We start from the raw sequence: 24,951 nt of genomic DNA on the forward strand, positions 1-24,951 counted from the left end.
CCAGATCCTACGAAATAGAAACTGATACTCGGCGGGTACTGAGCCGAAATCGCAGACACTTAAGCTAACCCCGCTTAGCACACCTCAAGACGAAGGGGATGAACAAGGCTCTCCAGATGCAGAAGGTGAACAGGAACATAGACAACTTACAAAAGGAGTTGTTTCTCCAAAAGGTCAGGACACCCCGTATCTAACACGGTCAGGAAGGGCAAGCAAGAGACCCTCTTACCTTAAAGACTATGTGGTTTAGCATAAGAACATGGAACATTTACGGTCATTTTTTTCGGTTGTTTATGGTCATTCGTTTCTGCTGTTTTACAGGCTATAGGACAATAAAGCTTTTTTAAAAAAAAAAGGGCATGTAACAATGTATGGTATTATTGGCAACCGCTGACAAGTCGGCGGGCTCAGAATACGTAGTTTGTACGTTCTACACGTTGGCTGACATTAAAAGATCGTTATATTCAATCTTGTTCAATCCTAAGCTTTCAGGATCTTTACATTGTCTATCCTTTCTGGCTCACCCAGGCTGAAGTCCTGGCATTCAGTGTAATGCCTGAGCACTTCTGAGATATGTAACATACTTAGCTTTTCACTCATAGTCCATATAGGTAAGTGTTGTCTATCCTTTCTGGTTCACCCAGGCTAAAGTCCTGGTATTCAGTGTGATACGTGAGCCCTTCTAAGATATATAACATACTTAGCTTTTCATTCATGTTCCATATAGGGAAGTGTTGTCTATCCTTTCTGGTTCACTCAGGCTCAAGTCCTGGCATTCAGAGCAATGCCTGAGCACCTCTGGGATATATGACATACTTAGTTTTTCATTCATAGTTAACATAGGGAAGTGTTGTCTGTCCTTTCTGGGTCAGCCAGACTGAAGTCCTGGCATTCAGTGTAATGCCTGAGTGCTTCTGAGATATTTTACATATTACTTAGCTTTTCATTCATGGTTAACATAGGGAAGTGTTGTCTATCCTTTCTGGTTCACCCAGGCTGAAGTCCAGGCATTCAGTGTAATGTCTGAGTGCTTCTGAGATATGTAACATAGCTTTTCATTCATGGTCAGTATGACGGATGCTAGTTCAGTCTACATTCTACACCCAAAAAACTTAGTATTATTTTTATTATTATTATTATTATTATTATTATTATTATTACTATTATTATCAGGCTGACCAAGGTTTAGGCACTTATCAGAACTTAGATGTACTCTCAAAGCTTTTCAAAAACACTGACACAGTCCAAGCATACAGTTTTTATCCATTCGAACATTACTTCCTAACTTCTCAGACCAAGAAAAAAACATTTGACTCTCGTTCTTGCTTTTAAAACCATTCAAGGGAAGAGAGCGCTTGAGATTGCTTGAAGCTTACAATGTTAATTCATTAAGCTTGATTTAAAAATGGGCTTGTAAGGCTAAGATTTACTTTTAAAGCACTGCTTCTGTTGTTCTAATATTTTCATTGTCAGTTAATTTTATAAATCATGAACCCCATCCAAATCGTCGTCATTTGTCTTGACCTCTTGCACCAGATAATATTCCTTCGACTCGTCCACTTTGTCAAAGTCAAAGTATTCAACTTCCTGATTCATCAGCTCTTCCAGTCTTCCAACCAGCTCATGAAAACTCGGCCGCTCATTTAGATCTTGTTTCCAACAGTCCAGCATCAAAGAATAACTAGAATGAATGGGGACATCAATGAGGATTACTTCTTATAAGGGTCAACGACAAACGATATCCATTCAGTAAAAGTAATTAGGTTATATTAACTGAGTTTGTGATGTAGAATGACCATCGTGGAGAGTTTCTATGGTGACCTTTCCAGCAATAGCCCTTTGTAAAAGCGAAAATAATATAGTAGTGACGACTTGAAATTTCCATGCAGTTTCATGCATCTAATTCAAATAATGTTTGACTCGATAAAACTCTTTTTGCGCTAAAGAAACCTTAGAGTCCTCAGCTAAAGAAATTCCGAAAATAAATAAATCGAGTTTGTTTACCAAGTGCTTTCTTCTCTCCTATGAACAAAGGGATGGTTAACGTTGATCGCCTATCTCATCTTGTTGTCATAATTAGTATAAATTATCATAGGTAACGTGAGACCACGAGGTGGAAATAAACATGGCAGTTGTGTTCTAGAATCCTAGTGCTCTCTGTTCGCCGCTTACTACTCTTTCTCCTTAGTCAACTCTACAAATCAACAGTTAATACTTAAAAGCTGCAATTCTTTAAAAGACAATAAATAAACAAAGAAACGAGCGCGAATAATTCTCGCTAAATAGACAAGTTATACACTTGAGCTTATCACAAAAATTATAAAGAGAGAAAGCGTAAGAAGTGGATCGAAGAACTCTATAAAAGCTAGGGGTTCAACAAAAAAAAATCAGTTTTCTCGATCGAACAAGCTATCATTCCTCTACTGAAATGGAGACCACTCGTCGGTGAGGTAGGGAACATACGAGGTTAGTAAGGGGAGTCTTTTTCTGATTAACAATATTTTGGAAATTGAAGAAAAATGAAATCATTCTAAGAGATATACTTCTCTTTTCATTGTGACTAATCTTAGAGACATTCGAAACTAAGTTAGAGGCAAGTTACGTACACTAGATCTGAGCACAATTCAGGTTTCTCCATCCGGTGTCCGGTCTTGATAAATCTCATGAGTTCTGCATTAGTCAGAAGTGGATAAGGTGAGCCTCCTAAACAGGTAAATAAATAAATACAATGAAGAAGCATAATTAAAGGTTTAGGACCTGACTGAGCGGAGGACTTCATGAGGGGTCCTTGGTATTTATTGATTCAGTTATATGATCGTATGCAGCTCGGTGACAGAGTTAAAAAGGAATGAAGAAGTGAACGAAAAATGAAGCATGCAGTATAAGCTATTTTGATCTTATTACCAACAGTTGCAATTTCCCACAGAACCACTCCATACGACCACCTGAAAAGAATTAAAAGTTATTGAATAATAACAATAATGTATGTGGACCTGTGTATAGATGTGCTGTGGTAAAGGTTTACGCGCGCGATTCCGGATCGAGATGCATTAGCTATAAACTGAAGCCTTCTAATACACTTGGCTCTCCTTGGTAACCGTCGGCAATAATTGGTCTTCGATGCAGAGAAATAACAAAGGAATATCGGAATTGTTGTTCCTTTCAGATGAAATGGAGAAATATTGCGTGAAAGAGATGAGAGAAAAAGATGCGTTAATATGCCAATAAATAAATGATGCACCGTCAATAGAATTTATGACTGGATACTGAATTTGTAATGAAACAAGGAAAAGTTACTAACACATCGCTTTTAGAAGTAAATATCTGTTCATAAAGGGACTCAGGTGCCATCCACTTAACTGGCAGTTTCTTCTGCTTCTGTACCTCATACATTTCATGATACACTTCACGCATCAAACCGAAATCAGCAATCTTGAGTCTTTTACCATGACCGACAAGGATGTTTCGTGCCGCTAGATCTCTATGAACGAGGCCTTTCCCAGAAAGATAAGTCTGAAGAATTAAAACATATTTGATTCAATAAAAGAAACAATCACAGTTGGCTATCAGGCCCCGGTTGTTCGAAAGTTAGCTAAAGCTATCTACTGGACAAATCTCTATCTGTTAGACGGCACAAAAACTTTTTGCTATTAATTATTCGTAGGATAGTGAATAATACATTGCATAGCTCCATCCATTGGATTTAGCTATCCAACCGATATACAACAGGGCTATGGTGACAATTTAAACACCCGGGATTTGATGAGTATTTACTCGTCCAGCGACCATGATTTGTAAAATTAACGGGCAATACATAAGACGCCAACATGCAGGAACAGATCACTTTGTGGGCGCTACATATATATTATTCGGACGTTTTGGAATGCAGTATCGCTGAGTATTTTTAAAAGTCGTGTCGTATTTTGACAAGCCCGTAGAGCGAATCAAAATAAAAACAACGAGTAAAACTACATTATCTTTTTTTACATATGATGCACGATCCTCGAAGTAGATAGCGCTATTTAAGCAATAGCGAAAATCAGACCTGAAAAAAATCAGGCCTGTACGGGATTCGAACCACTGACCTCTGCGATACTAGTGCAGCGCTCTACCAATTGAGCTAACAAGCCAACTGGGAGCAGGCCGTTAAGTTGATTGGGCTGGTCAAAATACAAACGCGTTAGTGCGTTATTTGCACTATACCAAGCACAGCTGGATAATAAATATCTCTTATCAAACGTTCTGTTGTGTAGTGTCGCGGAGTATTTTTTAGAGTTGTGCCGTATATTGACGAGCCGTTAGGGCGAGTCAAAATACAATTAACGAGTCAAAATACTCAGCGATGCTACACAACAAAACGTCTAAGAAGAGATTTATTATCCAATACGCCAAATTGTTATTTCATTGTGGATTTCTCCAGATGTTCTTTGGAGTACAAATACCGCGATATATTTGTACTCGTTTTGGGCGTTATTTATACTCTACGAAGCACATTTGGACAATAAAATTGATCGCATAGTTCCGACAGTATTTAGTCACAATTTTGATTGAGCCTCTTTATTAAATTGCGGCAGACGCGCCGACCCAATGCTTGGCCTGCTGGACCTGGTTTGCAACTTGGCAAAGTCACTGTGTTATTAATCAAGATGCTTTATTTTCAAAGTGCCCCATTCCACCTAGGTAAACCTGAAATAATGTGGAGAAGTAACCAGCAACGGACTGGGTAGTAACAACATTCATAGTCACTTAATTTTTTAAAGTTCCTTAAATATTATTCTTCAAAGAACTTTAGAAAGTGCTACATTGCATGCTACAGGGAGTAAGATGCGCTGCAGCGCAATGGTGTTTCCAAACTTTTGTTGCAAACAGCTTCCTCTTACCATGCCTCCTGCTATCTGCCAGGCAAAGGACAATAAATCAGCTGGAACGAATGACTCACAATCAACGCTGCACTCTTCATCTGTCTTGCCGGACGTTCCAAGTGCTCCCTCGGCTTCCGCAGTTGAAAAAACCACCAGTGGTATTTTACTTTCATCTGTTGCAGGTTGACCTAGGACATCCCTTGGATGGGGAGGTTCGGATACGTCCTCTGGTATCTCTCCCTTTCCATCACTTTCACCTTTAGTCTGCATTTCTCAAAGCAAATGATAGTAAGCTTCATGTAACCTGTACCCCAGTATGCCTTACATAAACCAATGTATATAATTATGAAACAATACTTCGTAGAAATATTAACGAGGGGAGATGCTGCTACAAACCTCACCACATGACCAAATAAAAAGAGAAATACATTTTCTGTTACTATGAGAAAATGTTGCAATGTGTTTGGCAAGCACTTTTTACCTGATCAATGGATGAGCCGAAGAGAGCATTCCTAGATTCTGCGTACAGATCGTTCTCTTTTGCATTGCTATCAGCCGGGCTTTTAATCTGAGCAAAGAACATTTGTTGACATTAAATGATAAATACAAGTTGTTTTAGTAGAAAATAGATAAATTTTATTTGAAAATATCATCCAAAAAAAAGATCAAAGTGTACAAGGCATAATAAAAGTCATTATAAGTCCATTAAAGGAAATCTATTTCGAAAAGATATACAGAGCCCTTAAGGGTTAACGTAAATGGTTTCAATGAAAAGCAACAGTGACAATATACAACCACCTTAATCCATCACATTAGATATCCGCTAAGCTTTCTTTGATTGTCGTGCTTTTCAAAGCGGTATTTTTACTCCCCATGTTGTATTAAGAACTCTTTACATTCCATTGATTTTTTTTGTTTATCTCGTTACCATGTTCCCACCAATATCTCCTTTTTTTCCGCATATAAACTTACACATCCCAAAATTCATCTTTTTGTTCTGACGAGGTACTCACACACGAAACGACAGCTTCAGAAACTTTATGGTGGTTAGTTGGGATGATCAGGTCAATTGGTAAAACTAAACCCTCCAGTAAGAAAATAATTCAATTTAGAGTCTAAAGACACTTTTCGTTTTCTTAACTGTATCATTAGTTTTGCACATGGAATATTTGCATTCCACCAGAGTATTGGGATTACTTCAATGTCGTTCAGTTTGTAGACGTTAGCATTCCACAAACATTTCAAATCGTAAGAGCATTCTTACATGAACCGTGATAGGTTCGACTCTAGACAAGGTGACTTATGACCTAAACAGGTGGGGGATCCAATATATGTCGCCCGATCAGCCGACTATTGTTTTACGAAAATTACCTGAGATCGCTTGCTTCGAAGCCAATGAAGCAAATCACCATGAGCCACGTACTCAATAACCAGGAGGAAAGGTTCGGTCGTGGTCCAACAGCCGAGGAAACTCAAAACATTCCGATGTTTACCAACTTGCTTCATCAGGTCTATTTCGTCCAGAAATTGTCTTCTCTGCTCTTCGCCGGCATTTTCTTTTTAACAAAAGACATATGTATTTGTGATGACTGTGCAGCATGCACCACTTATGTGCAGTGAGCACTTCGAAATTTTGAATATCATACGGCTTTCTGAAAACCTTAGAACGATTCCGGATTTTCCGTTAACATTGCGTAGAGAGAGCTTAGAAATTATATTTTCCCGGAGGGAAGGTACTTACCTGACGGGGAGATGTAGTTCTTCGAACTTCCTCGCAGACTGATACGAGCAATACTGGTACAGAGCGCGGCCGAGCGCGGTCTGAGTACCACATTAAAAAAAGTTCAAGGCGTTCCTTGCTCCCTCTGAGAGAGTAGCGCGAAGGTCACGAATGACAGTAACAGGGAAGGGAGGAGATTAATCCGACTCAGGTTGGAGAACAGTATTGCTCGTACCAGTCTGCGAGGAAGTTCGAAGAACTACATCTCCACGTCAGGTAAGTACCTTCCCTCCGGGGAAATATAATTTCTTCTTTACTCCCTCTCCGACTGATACTCACAATACTGGTGCAGTTACTGGCATGAGTATCCCGTAAACCCGAACAAGAACCAGCTTTAATAACTGTTCAGCTAACTATGACATAAGCAGTACTGTAAATCTTACAGAAATCTAGGCTCCAGAGAAACTCCCCCACAAGAAGGGGAGCTGTAGACATCTGCTCAGTTTTTAAACAAACTCAGTCATGACACTGAAGGTCAATAGGGAAAGCATAGTCTGGAAAACCTAAGGTCCCACACCAACTAGGCCAGGAAAACTACTGAATACTGTGTCCCTAAGATAAAACAACAACAATGAACTGCCTGAAAGTTCCTCAGACAGTTAATCAGGCAAAACAGAAAGTACTGCTCTCGCAAATTCCCTTTTGTCGGGTGATCGCTGGTAAAATTGCTTAAATTTCTCCGAAGACGACCAGTCTGCTACCAATATAATAGACTCCAATGGGACCCCCACATGGGCTGCGCAAGAAGTAGAAGCACTCAAAGTGGAATGACTCGTGAAGTGGGAAACAATCCCTCCTAGCTGCATGGCTTTCCCTAGCCACCTTGACATAGTTTGACTTGTGATTGGTTTAAAAGGCTTAACAGAAGAGATAAGAAGGCGGGAAGAAGTCCTCCTTGTCTCAGTTCTGGAACGATATTCCTGTAAAATCTGAACCACACAAATCTTTGGGTTGTTTGGGTAGGCAGACAAATATATATTTGTCTTGGAGAGTGACCAGGCCTCGAAACCTTCGTGTGTTCGGCTAAGGTGAACTCCCAGGAGTCATTCTTTATGGATACATAGTTCAGATCCAGCTTGACCAACTCGTGTGCCCGAGCTGAAGAATTCAATGCCAGTAGGGCAGCTAACTTGAGGGATATATGCTTCAGGGCAAGACCACTTAGAGGATCCAAGTCTGCGAGAAACTCAAGCAAGTATTTCACATCCCAGGTTGACCTCAGCCGAGGAGTGGGTGGCTTCATGCAAAAAATATCAGTATAATATAACTTATTATATTATTTAAAAAATACCCTTCATAAAACGAGACACCACTGGAAGATCTCCAAGTCTAGTCTGGCAAGCTGTCAGATGCCCTTGTGAAATTGCAGACATACACTGCCAGCGTCCTATATTGTAAATACCGACTAGTTGAGAGTTCTGTCAAGAAAGTCAAGACATTTGTAACTTGAGCTGAGAAGGGACACAAGTCTCTGGAAGAACACCATTGGACCATGCTCGCCAAGGACCCCGGTAACGCTTTTTGGTGGACTGGGACCACGATGCCAGAAGGATATTAGTCACCTCTTCAGGGAAACCCGCTGCGTGATAGGCTGTCCTGAAATCGGCCAGACAGTCATGTTGAGTGACTGCCACAGGAGATGAAATGCCTCCGGATCGAAAGGTAGCAACAGCAGTGACCTCTCCTTGGAAAGTGTGTATGGTACCTCGGTCAGCATCAGCTGGATCTGAGCATACCATGGCTGCCCCGGCCAGTTCGGGGCAACCATTAGGGCAGAGATCTATCTCTGGAACATAAAAGTGTTGAGTTATGTCACTGAAGATATCCTTTCGAAGCATCCACTCCTTGTGGGCATTGAATTTCCTGGAGCCTGTGTCCGCTTCCATAATCAACACTCCTGGTAAGTGACGGGCTGTTACCCAGGAACCTCTTGACAGCTGGAAGGACCATAGATCCAAGGCCAGTAGAGACAGGGTCGGTGACCGAGTGGCCTCTTCTGTTCACATACGCAACTGCCGTGGTGTTGTCCATCTCCAGAAGATTATGATGAGGGAAAAGTTGGTCCAGACCCTGGGGTAGTGACTGAGTTCCTTACCCTAGGAATGACTTCAAGGCAAGAATCTCTCCCTTGAGTTCCAGGCAATTTATGTGCTGATCCGCCTCTTCCACACTCCAGCGGCCCCCGGTTGTTCTGCCCTGGCAGGTTGCACCTAACCCCTGTAGAGACGGATCGGTCCTGATGGTGAGGTCGAAGGGAGGAGAGATGATGTCCTGGCTGTTGCAAGAGGGTGGCGCTGGGGACGTCCACCATGTTAGGCCCTCCAGGGAAGGATGAGGCAAAGGTATCTGACACATCAGTCTCCACCCTAGACGGGGGAGAAATAGAGCCTGCTGCCGTTGTATGGCTCTGTAATGAAGCGGTGCCACCCATAGACCTGACCGGGGTGCGTGGCTCATGTCGCCTAATAAGCTTGACAGCTCCCCAAGCGAAGTTGCCTGAGACTCTAGTATTTCCTAGCACGCCTCCTGAATCCGATGGATTTGTTCCTTGGGCAGTGCAATGGACATTTGAGTCGTATCTCATACAATACCCAGGAAAACTAGGCGATTCATGGGGGCTGGGGAGCATTTCTCGAGTCTCATTATCAAACCCAGGCTGGACAAAAGCCTCCGTACGTAATGGAAAATTTCTAATAGGGTATCCTTCTGATGATGAATCAGGAGAAGATCGTCGAAATAAATTACTGAACGTATCCCCTCTGTGTGCAGTTTCGCTATAATGGGACGGAGGAGTCTTGCGAAGACTTTGGAAGCCAGTGAGAGGCCGAATGGGAGGCAACAGAATTCGAAAGTTTTTCCTTCGAACTGGAAACGTAAGTATTTCTTCGATACCTGGTGGAGTGGGAATGCGAAGTAGGCATCCTTGAGGTTGAATTTCATCAGGTAATCGCTCTTGCGGAGGGGCGAGCGAGCCGTGCGGAGCCCCTCCATCTTGAACTTCTCTTTGGGAAGAAATCTGCTCAGTGCATACAATTGGGCGAGCTCTCCACTGACGTGGGGTTCTGACAAAGGGTATCTTGTACCCTGAAATAGTTTGAAGGATCCATTTGTCTGTTGTAAGAATGTTCCAGCTCGTCAAGAAAGTTCCAAGTCGGTTTGCCGTTTGATTCTCCGAGAGGAAGAGGGGATGAGCAGGTGACGGATAGTCAACTGCTGGTGCTGTTAGCCGACAGGTTGGAAGCTGAGGCGCGCCTGGCTCCTCCACTGGTCCTGTTTTAGTTAGCAACTGGGCGATCCGACTTGTAGGCCCACGTTCTTTTCTTGTCTGCTCCAGCCTGTTGTCCCCTTCTGAAGAAGGAGTCACGAAAGGACTGGGACCGACCTAATGGTGCTTAGCCTTCCTTCGGCTTACAAATCAGTTTGGAGTTAGATGCCTTGTGATCATGCTCGCTCTTTATTTTTTCATGAAACTGGTGAGGGAACAGATGCTTATCTGTTGGTATGCCCTCACGTAAAGTCCGTTTCCTCAGATCAGTCAGGAAATCGGAGAAGCGACGCTGCCGCCAGATATTCAGACGGGCATTGGCATCGCCCAGCATGATGAGAGCATCTTGTAACATCTCCCGAATGACATCAGGATCTGACCGGATTGGCCTGGCCACCGTGATAAAGGGACCCTGTTGCTCAGAAACCCCTTCGACAAAGGCAAAAACATCGTTGGTCTTCTGATGGCCATGTACTTTCCTGATTTCTTCCTTCATGCCTGCCTCCATGGTGGGTGCACGCATGAATCCGTCAGCCCCCTTAATCGGGGGGTAACTGGCTGAAAGCTCCTTCCATTTATCCTTGGTCAAGGCCTTTGTAAAAGCTTTGGTGGTGAGATCTAGAAGCTCCGAAGAGAGCTCAACATCATCTTCTGTTGCATAGAAACGTTCACCCCTTGCGGAGGACCCTGGGGTTTCCTCCTCTGATTGGGAACATCGGTTGTGAGGCTCTTACTGGAAGGCTCTTGCGATGCAACAAGGCCACCAGAAGAAAGAAACTTTGCCAGAAGACCCGGCTGAGACTTCGCAATGGACACCTCTATACGCTTCTCCAACGCAGGTGAAGCGACCTCCGCCATTCCAGTCGGAGCCGACTGACTCACATTTCCCTAAAGGACAATAAAGGCGGTCAATGACACATGCCTTTGGGATATTAACATCGTCGGTGCGAAAGGAATCTCCGAAAACATCTCGCTCAATCCGCTGAAAAGAGTTGCCATCTTCTATCAAAGAGGTTAAAAACATAGAAAACGAAACACAACTTACGTTCTCTGATGTAGAATCAGCCATGATGAGCACAAAATGTAGAGGAAAACCTAATAAATAATTCATAAAATGAAGATGTGGTCCACCGTAGCACGCCACGGACGAAAGAGGAAGGAAGGAACGCTTTGAACTTTTTTTAATGTGGTACCCAGACCGCGCGGGGCTGCGCTCTGCACCAGTATTGCGAGTATCAGTCGGAGAGGGAGTGAAGAAGAAACAAATCCCACTGTCTTGTTAAGCGTTTTAGGAGTTACGAGCACATTGATAAGACTACATCTTTGCCTTTAGCTATAAGCCTTAATGTAAGAATGTTTTTCCCGAAAAAATTCTCTGATAGACTCGAGCTTTGGCAAGCACCACATAAATATCTGAAAGGAAAAGCTCAAGATAATTAGCGCGCCAAAAATAACACAACTTAGACCACATAAGTGAACTAGGTTCATTTCTTGATATTGTTAATACTTTCGCAACTTTCTGATGGAGTTTAAACGGTAGATGAACATAAGAATGAAATGGTAATAATGACATCGAACTCGATCGTAGTCATACTTACCATGAAGTTCTTTTACTGCCACAATTTTTTGTCGCCTCGCCTCACCAATAGCGTCATAATTTTTTTTTAGGTAATCTAATCCGTCCTTTAGCATCGCCTTATGAACTTTCCCAAATGCTCCCTCTCCTAGGTCCCCAACAAATTCTGTTCTTAATGGATGAATTTCGCACTGCTCCAAGACATGAACATCATTGACTGTCCTTAATCAAAATCAATACACTTTTTTGAGTTTAGCGGCATCATAATCCTTAATCCGAAAACAAGTTTACTTCCGCATCAGTTGTAAGACAAAGCTGGTCTCCGCAAGTAAGAAATTGATGATTATAACGATATTAATGAAAATTATCACACTAAAGAAATCGCCCAACAGCTAAAATTTACTCGAAGATTATATTCCTGGCTGGAGCAGTAATGATTTTGCTGGTCAAAATAGAATGAAGTGTTAGGTCTGGGGAGGGATAAATTTAAATTTAAATGATAGCAATTTGAAAGTGCAGAAATACCTTTTGACCTGTTTTGATGCCCGCTTCCTGTAGTAGTACCACACTCTTATGAACAGTAGAAGGGCAACCAAAACAACAACGCCGGCAACGATCAGTGCGATTTGGCTACCCAGATCTAACGGCGGAGGATCTACAGCAAAAAAAATATCACTATCTATGCGGCCTGCGAAAATTACTTAAACGTTTTACCATTTTATTACTTTAGGACCAGTCCTTGAGGTGCCTGTCACGCAGCCATAAATTAGCCTTATTTAGTTTGATGTTCTCCAAGAGAGAAAGGCTTTCCTACTTTTATGTTTGGAACGTTTTGTCGAGTTGATCTCAACTTTGTTGGCTGAGGCAAGATTGTCAGTTGGTGGAGAAATCTTTCGTACTTTTGGAGGAGAGTAAAGGTTATTCAGCAAACCAATTGCAATTAAAGCTTAAAAAACTGCCAATGTAAAAGCTTGTAATTTCCACTTTCAATACACTTGCTCTTTATTTAAAAATCTCCTTGTCAATAACTCATGTGTTTCAAACGAAGTTTAGATACATTCATGAACTTGATATCGTTACCAGTAATATACAATGAAATATATGAAGTTCATATATTTTGAACTGCGGTATTAGATACATATGATACACGATCCTCGCAGTAGATAGCGCTATTTAAGCAATAGCGAAAATCAGACCTGAAAAAAATCAGGCCTGTACGGGATTCGAACCACTGAATTCAGGTCTGATTTTCGCTATTGCATGAATAGTGCTATCTACTGCGAGGATCGTGCATCATACGTATCTAATACCGCAGTTCAAAATATATGAGCTTCATATATTCATTGTATCTGATTTATCACTTTCACGGGTTTATTTCGAATCAACTTAACGGCCTGCTCCCAGTTGGCTTGTTAGCTCAATTGGTAGAGCGCTGCACTAGTATCGCAGAGGTCAGTGGTTCGAATCCCGTTCAGGCCTGATTTTTTTCAGGTTTGATTTTCGCTATTGCATAAATAGCGCTATCTACTGCGAGGATCGTGCATCATACACATTGATGAATTGTCAATACCATGATATCCAATCATTCTCCGAAAGATTATAAAGTCGTCTGTCCTTTGTGACTGCGATGAAGACAGATCTCCACCCCCTAGCTCATTCCAGGCCCTGGCCTGAAACTCATAGGTCGTGGAGCAATTCAGCATAAGTTCCATTTGGTTGACTCCCTTATCTGTTACATTAAGATCTGTCCAAGTGTTGTCATTATTAATTCCTTTTTTCCTGTAGCTGATTGTGTAAAAGAGTATCGGGCAGCCAATGGATTTAGGTGAGGTCCACTTTAGTGTAATATTACATCCTGAAACTTCTCGGTTGACTATTTCAGGTTTACCAGGACGGTCTATCATTTTCGTGAAGTAGAGCAAGGGTATAAAACGTAAAAACATAACGTTAGTGTGGTAAACACGACTATTACGTTACCGTTTTTGATTTACAATGGACTAAAGATGTATCGCGAATGATCATGTAAGAAATCAACCCTAGATTGCAAATTCTTCCGATGGGCGAAAGAAAAGAGGTTTGGATAGCTCGTTTCCTTTCGTGTCTTCAAGGAATAACGTAGAATAATATGAAACTGAATAATCATTATTCTACAACACTGTGAAACAGGCTAGATAGTAGGAAGAGAAAATAACCGTATCAAGTTTACACCTGCTAAAGAAATTGTACCTGCTAGGTTTGTGAATGTTTCCTTGGTGTCGGATGGCAAACTGTATCCAAGTCTATTTTTTGCAAGTACTCTCACACGATACTTGGTATATTTCTCTAGCTGTGTAAACAGACATGTACTTGTTTTGGATATGTTATATAACGTGCAGTTACTCCAATCTTTTTTGAGATCAGCCTTTGTGATCTGTGCTAGGTATCCGATCACAGGATCTCCTAATGCCCCAGGTTTCGGAGGACTCCACGTCACGTTGAGAGAGTTACACTCTCCCGAAATTGGAGGATGCAAGGTTGGTTTATATGGAACATCTGACAAAAGAAATTGAAATAAGCAAGAAGAACGCCCAACGAAAGTTCAACCTCGACTTCAGTAAAAATGGGTGCCTAACCCACCCTAAATTTAAGTAAGAACATTGTTTATGTTTAATCAAGAAAATGATTCCCTTTTCATATCAACCAGATTTTTTCCAAGAATGATCTCTTATAAGAAATGAATGATTAAAAGTTCATCCTGAAATACTGGGGAACAAAAGGCACCAATAGTAATCAATACAATTGTGTAACTGCCCTACCTTGAGCTGTTCTTACTTTCCAGGCTGAGCTGTTTTCACTTGGTCCCACCTTGTTCCAAGCCGCGATGATTATTTCGTATTTTTGGCTATATTGAAGCTGTAGTTGATAACTTGTAACTCCCGAGATGTTTATTTGGCTCCAGCTCTCAACAAGTGGTTCTATCACTCTGAAGTAAACGGAGTACATGTTAATATTGCAATTGTGATATTCAGGATGTCTCCAAGTTACAGTTACATTTCTTTCAGGAACTGTTGAACCATTGGATATAATCTGTGGTGCATCAGGCCTACCTAAAAAAGAAGAAAAACATAACGTAAGGAGCTTGAGCTAGGATAAGAATGAAAATCTAAATAAACGGCCATATTTTTATCACAATACACTTGTTTTAGTTCGTGTTTGTTTTTAACCCACCATCCATCCATGCCTTAACCGTTCATCTATCCATCCATCCATTCATCTATCCATCCTTCCCTCCTTCCATCTATCTATACTTCTATCTACGTATCCATCCGTCCATACATACGTACATGCATCTATCCACCTATCAGTCATTCCGTGCAGCCATCCATCATTCCAGCCATCCTTCTCTCCATCCATCCTTCTTACCTCCATCCATCTATACCCCATCCCTCCATCTATCCACTTCGGCTACATCACTCCAGCCATCCTTCCATCCCTACAACCATCCTTACTTCCATCCATTCATTCCCCCATCCCTCCATCCGTCCATCCATCTATCCATCCTTTATTCCATCAATCCATATATCTATTCATCCATCCATCCACACCTCCATTCATTCATTCATCCATCCAACCATTTTTTCCTTCACCCAGCCATCCAGCAACCCAACCATTCATCCATCCTTGCAGCCGTGTATCCTTCCATCCGTCCTACCTATGCGTTCAATAGGCTTGAAAAAATTTTGGAAGAAAATTATTCTCACCTCTGCACGGACAGTTTTTATCGCATGCTAAGAGGAAAGGTATCACTTACCTACGCGGTCAATGAAGAATGTACGATTCGTCCAATTACTGAACCCCTTCCGGTTTAAAGCTCTAACGCGAATATTGATTGGAGTTTCATTATTGTCAGTGAGCAAACCATTGAAGAAACATGTATCATTTGAAAGGAAGTGACTACAGTTACGCCAATCACCACCTTGCATTCTTATCTGGACTTGGAAATCTGTCACTGAGCCTCCCCAAGAATCAGAGTAAGATCGCCTCCAAGATATCTCCATTTCCCCACATTGCCTCCTTTTAATTTTCGTAATACTTGGTTCAAAAGGTACCCCTTTAAACGTAATCAGAAAAAACGCTAGTACCTACATTGTGTTATTCTGATAGGGAAGCAAATCAGTCATCAACAAAAAAAACTCCAAAGCTATTACCATTTTCCGTTGGTACGGACAGCACAGACTTCCAACTGTAGTCGTTATGTCCCCGTTGATTCCAAGCAAAAACCATAATGTAGTAGTTCTCGCTGCAGTTTAACCTGAGACGATAATCCTTTACGTTTGACCTTTGCAAATTAATCATATTCCATCCGCTCCTTTCGTTTCTGAAGTGAATTGTATACCGAGTTACTGGGCAGCCGTTGGGGGTGGGAGCATTCCACGACAGGTTAGCACTGCAGCCAAATGGAATCGCCTTTATATTAAATCCACCTGGAATATCTGCAAAGAAATAACGACAATTACTAATCATTTCAATGGCTGTTGATACCTTTTAAGGAATTTTAATTTTTGGTTCAACTTGATTTAATGTAGCGTTACACGAAAGTAATAATACAAATTTCTTTGATTAAGTCGGAGTGAAGCACATAGAGGAAGCCTACCAAACAGATAGGCTCTTTGCAAGACTTGAGCACGTGATCAACTTTCGGGAGACTCAAAACAGTTCACTTTTAAAAATGTTGTTGAAAGAGTATTTTAAAATTAGGTAGCCTGAGAAGTTTCAGCCGTATATCTCAAAAGTACCGATTGCAAAGGTCGCCGAAAGGTAAAAGCATTTGTATGAGAAAAACTACTTTTGCCACCCAGTCACGCTGACGTAGTTTTCCATACAAATCCTTGTAAATTTTATTAATTTCAAAACTGTCGTTAAATATTTCCCTCAAATTGCCTGTTTTGAATTAAAAAGGAGATATGAGCCCCGTAATGCTTAAGGAAAGATTTCAAAAGTGAACTGTTTTCGTAGTTACCGAGAGTTGATCACGTGATCAAGTCATGCAAAGAGATTATTTCTTTATTTCTCAAAGCTTATCCTATGGAGCCTAGACTATATCACATTTCCTTTAATTTTTCTTTGAAGTTAGAAACAAAAGAAATGCCTAGTTATAGCTCAAAAGGTGTTACCATAAGAAGTTACTGAGTGAAAGTTGCAGCGGGTCAGAAACATCCATTATAGAACCTCCAATGAAATTACTGCAGCTCAACACCTAACGGGTCTCAAAGACACGTTACTAAGGTCGCTCTATTATTTTTGCCGTACTGATGATATTACATTCCATATTCCAGAAGTGCGCCGATGTTCGTATTTGTTAGTTCTTTTAAACTGAATTGAAAAAAACAGGGAAGAGCGAACAACGCCATGATATTAAATCAACCAATAAAATTTGATTCCCTCGCTTACCTGTAGTAGTTGCCAAAAATTCTTTTTTCCAAGGACTGATAACTGTTAACGAGCTATTGGAATATTTAGCTCGGATATTGAATTCATAGACTGTGTTCATCTGAAGTCCGTCAAATTTGTGTGAGTCTACTTCCCTTAGGACACTAACGTTCCGCCTCGATCTTTCATTGATGGATCTCAATGTAAATTCATAACCATAGATTGCATTGGTTTTAGGCTCTGTAGTGGTCGGGGGGCTCCACTTCACTGTTATGGCACTTCCACAATCGGTTGACTCTGAGCTCAGAATTGTTGGAGGCGCTACCGTTCTAAAATCCACTAGAGGATAAATTATACGAAACGAGATTGCCTTGCTGATTGGCTAATATATGGGCGTTGGATGAACGGATTGACGGGTTAGCAAATCAATGGAGGAGTGAGTGGGTGGATGGAAGGATTAATGGGAGAAAAAGGGGAGAAAAGATGAGTAAATAAATATCGGAACTTAGTCAACAGTACAGCGAAGATATTTCAGAAACATTAATCTTGTCCTTTAGGAGAGCTTTTGTAGAAATTACTTGAAGGTTAGAATTTTTTCAGATGCTTTTGTAGAAACTATTTGAAGTTGAGAATTTTTTAAGGGGCCTTTGACTCATGAGCGAGATATGGAGGGACAATAGCTGAGAAAGTAAACTCCAATTTTTGAGCGGAGCTTTTACAGGATTTCTGATCTGCACGAGAGCGTTAGACGCTGAGACAATGGTAGCGTAAGCAAATGAATATCTTACCCAATAAAATGTCGTTTACCGCGAGCGTAGTATTAGACTGTAGCAGTTCACAAACGTATTGACCCAAATATTCTTTAGAAATTTTGGTAATACGAAGAACTGTAGACCCTTTCGATTGCTGGCAAAAGTTGGGAGGAAAAATGTGATTAGACATGCTGTAATTTCCTTCATTTTTTATGGCATGGCCTTGAAATCTCCACTGCCAGTGATAGAAATGCAACTTGTTGTAATCCAGGCCGTTTGCATGACATTTTAATGTGGCATTTGACAAGCCTGATGTAACTTGACGATATCTTGCAGTAAGCTCAGGAACGGTTGGTGAACCTACGCGAGAGAGAAAAACCACGTTTACTAAAAAATAATCATCAATTTTCTCTTAAAAAATTAAAATTGACGGTATTGGTTTTGCAGTGATAACGATGATAATAATAATAGTTAACGACCAATAAATTGAAATAGGAAAAAAGGAGGGTTAGTTTCTCGACGAAGGGCTAACGCTCGAAACGTCAGCTTTTGTAATTGTTACGGTGGCCAATTTACCACTTCAACTTTGTTGATGTATCCAAATTATTTCGTTACTCCCACCGACGCAGCCCCAAACAGTTTCTTTCGAAACTATCAGCCTTCATTCATTAGTTTCTCGAAGTTGGTTAATTCAAATTGCAAAAAGTTTTAGTAGGTGAATCTGACAGACGTCTGTCACTTTACCAACTTTCAATAATTTCAAATAAATACAGAAATAAATAGATAGTTCATGTATTTGTCTATTAGATAGGTGATTGAGGAGATATAATAAATAAATAATAAATTTTAATTAGTTGTATAGCCCTATTTACATGTACAGATCAATAGTGCTTTACACTGAATAAAAATTAAAACCTTATATATCTAAATACAAATAAAAGATAAATAAAATGATGATGAAAACATTGTCTCACAGGCGACTGCTACTTTAATAACACGCCATCTTGTAAGATACTTGTTCTTGGCTTCGCAGGTGAAGTTAGCAGCATGATGTCTGTCGACTTCAGAAAGGTGTAATGATGAATAAATATTATCCTCCTGTTTCTCCTCTTTAAGGGATACTGAATGGTTGAGATCACCATCTTTGAGTTCCATGCCATCCATGAACCACGTCACTGTTGGAAGGGGTCGGCCGGTCACGTTGCAGAATATGACGGCCTTTCTTCCGGAAAAAAGCTGTATAGAATCCTCCGCTACACGAATTGATGGATTATCTGTTCAATAGACAAAACAAAAACTGTTATTCAATTTAATTGTCCTGACGTTTACACGAATTATTCTCGCGAGAATTGCCTAATAAAGACCGAGATTCTTTCCAACACTTGACCAGGAAAAGTTTAACGGCACGAGTTTTTTTTTTTTTTTCAGTCATTGGGCCATCCGTCTGTCGACACCAATACATATACTGTCAAACCTATATTAAGCGGTCACCCACCGCTTAATACAGCTTCCACAGACAAGTAATATTATAAAGAAACGACAAAAAACGTCATTTATACCATAATTGGCCACTTAATATATAAAACTCGCTCAGAAATACAACCAACATTGAATTCGGAGGATGACTCTATACTAATTTTTACAGGAAATATTATTCTTAGGTAAGAGATTATTACTTTATATGTAGTTCCGCTTTAAATGACCGCTCAATTCGGGTGGAATTCGAAGAAAACCAAGGGATTGCTTAATAGAAGTGACCCCTTAATCATGGTGAAAATTAAATTATAGTGTTAACTGATATAAACCTGAGAACTTCGATTCTTCATTGTGTGTATTGGCTATGAGTTTCAATCTAGCAAGATAAAGCTTGAAAACGAAACTTCCGACAAAGTTTTTGAACTCTCACGGCGGCTTGTAGTTTGTAACACGATAAGAAACTAATGTCCATGCCCAAAGGATGCAGCTAGGTTCTTTGAAAACAGATGATAAGTGCATTTCCAAATCCTTTGAGCACCTTGTGGACGAGATTTTCCTACTGAGAACTTAAAACTTTCATTCACTTTTCAAAGTGAACGCACCTGTATCATGACTAATCACGCACCATTTCCGTCAGTCTATTGAACTAGACTTCGCACTTAGTATTCTTCGCTCTCCAAGTTCTCTATAATTTTTGTTTGAGTAGCATAATTAAACAAAGTCGCATTCTGATTGGTTAACGAAGCAAGGTATTTAGCGTGGAATTACGAGTTGAAAAGGAGGCTAAGTGATATTGTTTCGCATCTCTTGTTTCGCGCCCGGGATAAAAACAAACGAAATTATTGCTGTTTCTCTTTTTCTTTTCCAATTTTTTTCAGTTGTGCAATTCAAGGAAAACCTATCACCCGACTCGTGAATTCCGCAATGAATTGCAAAAATTGCGAAAACCGATCTTGCACGAATCGCGGAATTCACTAGTCAGGTAATGAATTTTCCTATATAATTAAATGTAATGTATGTCAATCAATAACTGCTTAATAACAGGTTCAATAATCTAATTTGAAAAATTACCCTTACCAGCAGCCGCGATAACCATTTTGACCAATAGGTTTATCGAAGGATGAAGAGAAGAGAATGAGAAGTCAGAAGAGTAACTCATAAGAATGATGTCTTCCTTTCGTCCCTCTGTGATTTCTTGAAGTTCATGCATATCAATAAAAGAACCTATGCCGACGGCCAAAATGCGAACACCCTGCTTCTTAAGTTCCTCTGCGGGCGCAAATGGATCGTGAGGTAGCGTTTGTACCCCATCAGTAATCAAAATTGCGATTTTTAATACGTTCTTCCGAGAAAATCGAAACACCATTCTTGAAGCCACTTCTAAACCTTTGTGTATCATTGTTCTTGCACCAGGCATAGGCGGAGGGGCATCGAATAATCTAGAGAGGAACACATCTAAACTGAATACCGGGGAAAAGTTTTTTTCCACAGTAGCCTCCTCGCCGAAAAACACTATCGCAGCATTAAGCGTTTCACATCTCATGAAGATTTCCTGAGTGACATTTGCCACAAATCCTCGGACATTCGTATAGATAGGTGCTATACTTCCAGATGCATCCAAAATGAATGCTATGTCTGGCCCATTCCCACACTGGCCATCAACTGCAAAAAATTTTGAAAAGATAATTCAAATAGTTGAAAATTAAACATATGGAAAACATATGAACGTAAAATTTGCCAAGAGTATTAATTTTGTTTTCGTGGAACATCGGCTGAGAGCGGAGGCAGAACGAAAGAAGCTGAGCTTAAAATAACCTGGAAGACGATTTAATTGAGACTGCGAAAATAAGAATTACAACTAGGGCGTTTATTACAATTTTTTGTCTCAATCTGATTTTCTGATGAATATGCCATACCTGAAATTCTGGTATTTCTGAGAAAGGTAGGGGGGAAAGACTCCGTAAGAAAAACATAGGGGATCCAGGAATAAGGAGCGAAACGTTTGTTTTTGATACATTTTTAGCGAGCTAAAGCAAAGAAAGTATTTAGGCAAAAAAACTCAGGAAGTTCCCTTCCTGATATGCCCCAGCTTTAGAAAAAACGCCTAGTGAAATAATATTATAATTCTTTGTTTCCTGCGTTTGGCCAATAGAAGACTATTGTTATTCGAAAATAATTATCATACATTAATTAAATCGCGATATAGGCACAGTTAGGTCCTATAATAACAAAAATTACGGGCACATGCCCTTGTACATACCCGCTACTGCAGTTAGTTGAGCTATACAAAGACAATAAAAAGCGAAGAGGACATTACAACGTTCCATCGCTTTAACCCTCACATGAAGGAATACACTGAAGCAAGATCTGAAAGAAAGAAAACACACGTTTCTAGAGAGATACAAGAGCCCAAATCTTGCGAAGAAATGGAAGCTCCAGTCACATTTAGGCATTTTATCATTATAAGACTGAATGGAGAAGTCAGCATTGCCATTTAGAAAGGAAACTTGAATATCGATACTCCATTCCTTTTATTTTTTTATTAAAAAAGGAAGTAATTCCAAAGCAGGAACTTGATCTGAGTTTCTCAGTATGTTATTAGTCTTTTCCTCTTGGCAAATAAGCATTTTGGTTTCAATTCGCAGTTTACTTTGTTTGCTTTACTTTATTTAATATATATTTTTTTTTTTAGTTTTTGTATGATTTGATGATTTTTGGGAGAAAAACCTTTAAGGGCTACGCTAATCCAGAATGCATTGCAAGGGTAGTGGCCTTCTCAGTATGTTCTGTTTTACAGAAAAGGGAAGCCTACCGTGTGTGCAATGTTATTCGACTAAATCTTTTCAATCCTGATCGAGAACCGGCTTTTTGTACCTCATCTACTTTCTTCAAGTGTCTATGTCTATTGACTGCGTATTTTTGTCGTTGAATTCCGTGTTTGCGGAAATGAAGCCATCGAAAAAAGGTCGTCCTGCTAGATGGAAAGCAGCCGTATTATATTCGATTTAATAAATTTAATAGCATGGAATGAGCGAGAGGCAGCGTCAGGATTTGACTAGAAAATGAGTAGCGGGTCTGCTGCAGAAGCCTGCTACAGCATTTCGGAGGAAAGGGAAATAGAAAGCTACTCTCAGCGTCGGACGGGGAAACGTCGGGAAAAGTTTGCAATCGATCTTAAGCCTAGTCCCATGTAAGGTTTTGAGTTATCTTTCAATCTTGGTGAGATAAAATTCAGGGATACATTTCCACTAAATTTCATCGTGATACTCTTTCATCGTATTTCCAAACATTGTGATTTTTACTTAAACGCGGAGCGTGACAGATAATTTTACGTATAAAAAGGATGACGCTTCTCTTTTAACGAATCCTCTCTTTGCACCTGGCGAATGACACAAGTGAAAAAGTCAAGTATTCGAAGGATTTCGTCTCTTTGTATTGCGTTTGGACGTCAAGGGTCGATTCACTGTTAAACCAGTCGCTTTCATACACTTTTGTGTGTACCCTCTGAGTCTTATATTTCAGCCATGAATAACGATAGTATCGTGGTACAATGTACAGAATGTAGCTGTTTGCCCGTCTTACAAATTCTTCTATTCTTTCTTTGGTTCTGTTCCACAGACAGAAAACCTCGTAAGTATACCTCTTCCAAAGTAGCGGTTTAGTTGTGCTCTGGCTGATATGTACCCTTCTCCTATTTTTCCATGAAAATGTTGGTAAAAGCTACTGCCGTTGTCCGTTTCCGTTCGGTTTGGCATGAGACTGAAAGTATCGAGTTCCCGGATAATAACAATAACAATGGCGCACAAAGCATACTGGTCGTAGTGTGGCCCTTTAACGACGTCCCCAAAATTCTGCTTTATTTCAACGAAACTGGTATTACGTGATTAATCATTAATCACACTGAAGCTGCTGCGACCCCGAATTCCTCAATATCTGTAATTTCGCCAGAGTTTTAGGTCATTCTGATATAAATTTTTGGTTGAAGAACAAATTTATGATTAAAAAAAGAGATTTTTCTAACCAACATAGCGTGTTTTATACTAAGGAGGCCAAGTCAACATTTCTGAAAGTAAACCTCAAAATATCGCTTTGAAAGCATTAGTCAAATGCTAAGGAAATGCTAAACAACCAGATGTTTGATACAATTTTAGCATGCCTGTATTAAGTTAGGTAGTTTTGGATATTCTAGTTTCCTTAGACAATAAGAGGGTTTCCTTTCAATTTTTGGCTGGTGCGAAGAAAAGACGACCGTGCCAAATTTATTTTACGATAACGATTAAGCGTGAACTTGACGGCAAACGGTGAACGAAGAAATCATTGGAAACAAAAATTTTACCCCATGCTTTCAGCTTCCTATTCAGTAAGGTGAAGACATTTGAATTGACTGCATTTATTTTATTTATTTTTTTTTTCAATTTTCCTGATGCTGAGTGATGGATTTGGGGTAAAGATAGAAATACTAAATTTCCTTTTTTTAGCTTGTTTTTCAATGTCGTGAACATAATGTGCTAACTCCAGATCATCAAATATTTCTTACCTTGTTGTTCAGTTAAGTAGGTTTATCCTGTGTTGTTACCAATAGATCAAAAAAGTGTGGATTTTCCACCACAATTCTCAGCGTTTGGAGACACCCATTTTAACTTAGCCTAAAGATATATCATTTAGCCCATTATGGTCCAATATTGAGAAATACGGGAACACAAGTTCAATTAAAACAAGCAGGTGACTTTTTAGAGTCTGTCAGTTACTGAGCATGGAAAACATCTCTCCATTGGAGGATCTATCGTACAATCATCAACACAGTCAGTTTCGTTCAACTAGTTGGATATTAAATGTCCATCAGCTATTCTGTGCTTTAAGTAAGGGAATTCTATTTTGCATTTTCCAATAACCTCGTTTCGTCAAAAGCGATCATAAAAGTTTAGAAGGCAAAAGATCGCTAGCGCGATATTGATCATCATGTTTTTTCAATTTCATTTTTCCCCTTAAATTTTCGTTGCAAGGTTCAAAAATTATAGCTACTTGTGTTACCAACTTCGGGACCGGGATGATTCACGTTGAACATTACAACCTGTTTTCAAGTTTAGACAAGTGCTGTCGGTTTTTCAAATGGCGAAAGATCAATTAAATATGCATGTGATGAAATTGAGAAAATCCCTCTTGCCTGACAGAATGTAAGTTAATTTGCTTAAAAGTTAGTGACTAAAAAACGCATCAATCTCAAAGAGATGACTAACTCATACCGAATGTGGGTCTGGCGAATTTTCTTCAAAATAACATCCATAACGATGATGAGTTATGTTCTAGCCGAGAATGATTTGTACAAGATAAAAAACATGGGACCATATTGTCTACACCTGTTGCGATCTGAATTTATAAAATACTTATGGTTTGACGTTGAAAAAAAATTGAAAGGAAAGCAATGCGAAATAAGCAGTCCATGTCTTCTTTAAGGACTTCTACGGAAAGGCAAAATATGTAACTCGTTGGCCTAAATTTCCGGTGAAAGAAGCAGGTGCCTACAACCCAGTTGATGCGGAATTCTATCTTGATGTCAAATTATTGACAGCTATGCTTTCAGGAAAAAACTAAATGGCTAGTTCTAATCTTAATCAGTTTAAAAAATCAAATTGTCACATGATCCATTCAGTGGTCACTTGTAGTCTGCAAAACACACCTTTGTGGAAAGCTTATCGAGAGTTAAAGTCTAGAACATTCTCCAAGACTAAATTTTAATCGTTTAAAAATCAGCATTATCATGAGGACTATAATACTCCTTATCAAATAAGGGGCAAAATTACTGAATTGTGACTGGTCAATACAGAGGGCGT

The 24,951-nt window shown here is 40.0% G+C and overlaps 1 protein-coding gene and 1 pseudogene across 1 annotated transcript; both read right to left on the bottom strand.

The window, feature by feature from the left end:
• Positions 1-1,108: 1,108 nt before the first annotated feature.
• Positions 1,109-23,809, bottom strand: LOC148723867 (uncharacterized). Its single transcript, XM_088733478.1, has 20 exons — positions 23,658-23,809; positions 21,381-21,487; positions 20,198-20,782; positions 18,619-18,918; positions 17,681-18,004; positions 16,914-17,231; positions 15,671-15,955; positions 15,274-15,573; positions 14,279-14,569; positions 13,710-14,015; positions 13,054-13,380; positions 12,009-12,138; positions 11,506-11,705; positions 6,234-6,418; positions 5,344-5,430; positions 4,881-5,126; positions 3,302-3,513; positions 2,905-2,945; positions 2,607-2,703; positions 1,109-1,681 (listed from the first exon to the last, which is right to left on the bottom strand). The coding sequence occupies exons 2-20, from the start codon at positions 21,445-21,447 to the stop codon at positions 1,480-1,482; spliced, it is 4,503 nt and encodes a 1,500-aa protein (XP_088589604.1). The 5' UTR covers positions 21,448-21,487; positions 23,658-23,809; the 3' UTR covers positions 1,109-1,479.
• LOC148723868 (uncharacterized) lies at positions 6,443-8,536 on the bottom strand (annotated as a pseudogene).
• Positions 23,810-24,951: the final 1,142 nt, after the last annotated feature.

The sequence above is a fragment of the Stylophora pistillata genome, chromosome 9, assembly GCF_964205215.1.
Source record: "Stylophora pistillata chromosome 9, jaStyPist1.2, whole genome shotgun sequence".
Classification (NCBI taxonomy): Eukaryota; Metazoa; Cnidaria; class Anthozoa; order Scleractinia; family Pocilloporidae; genus Stylophora; species Stylophora pistillata.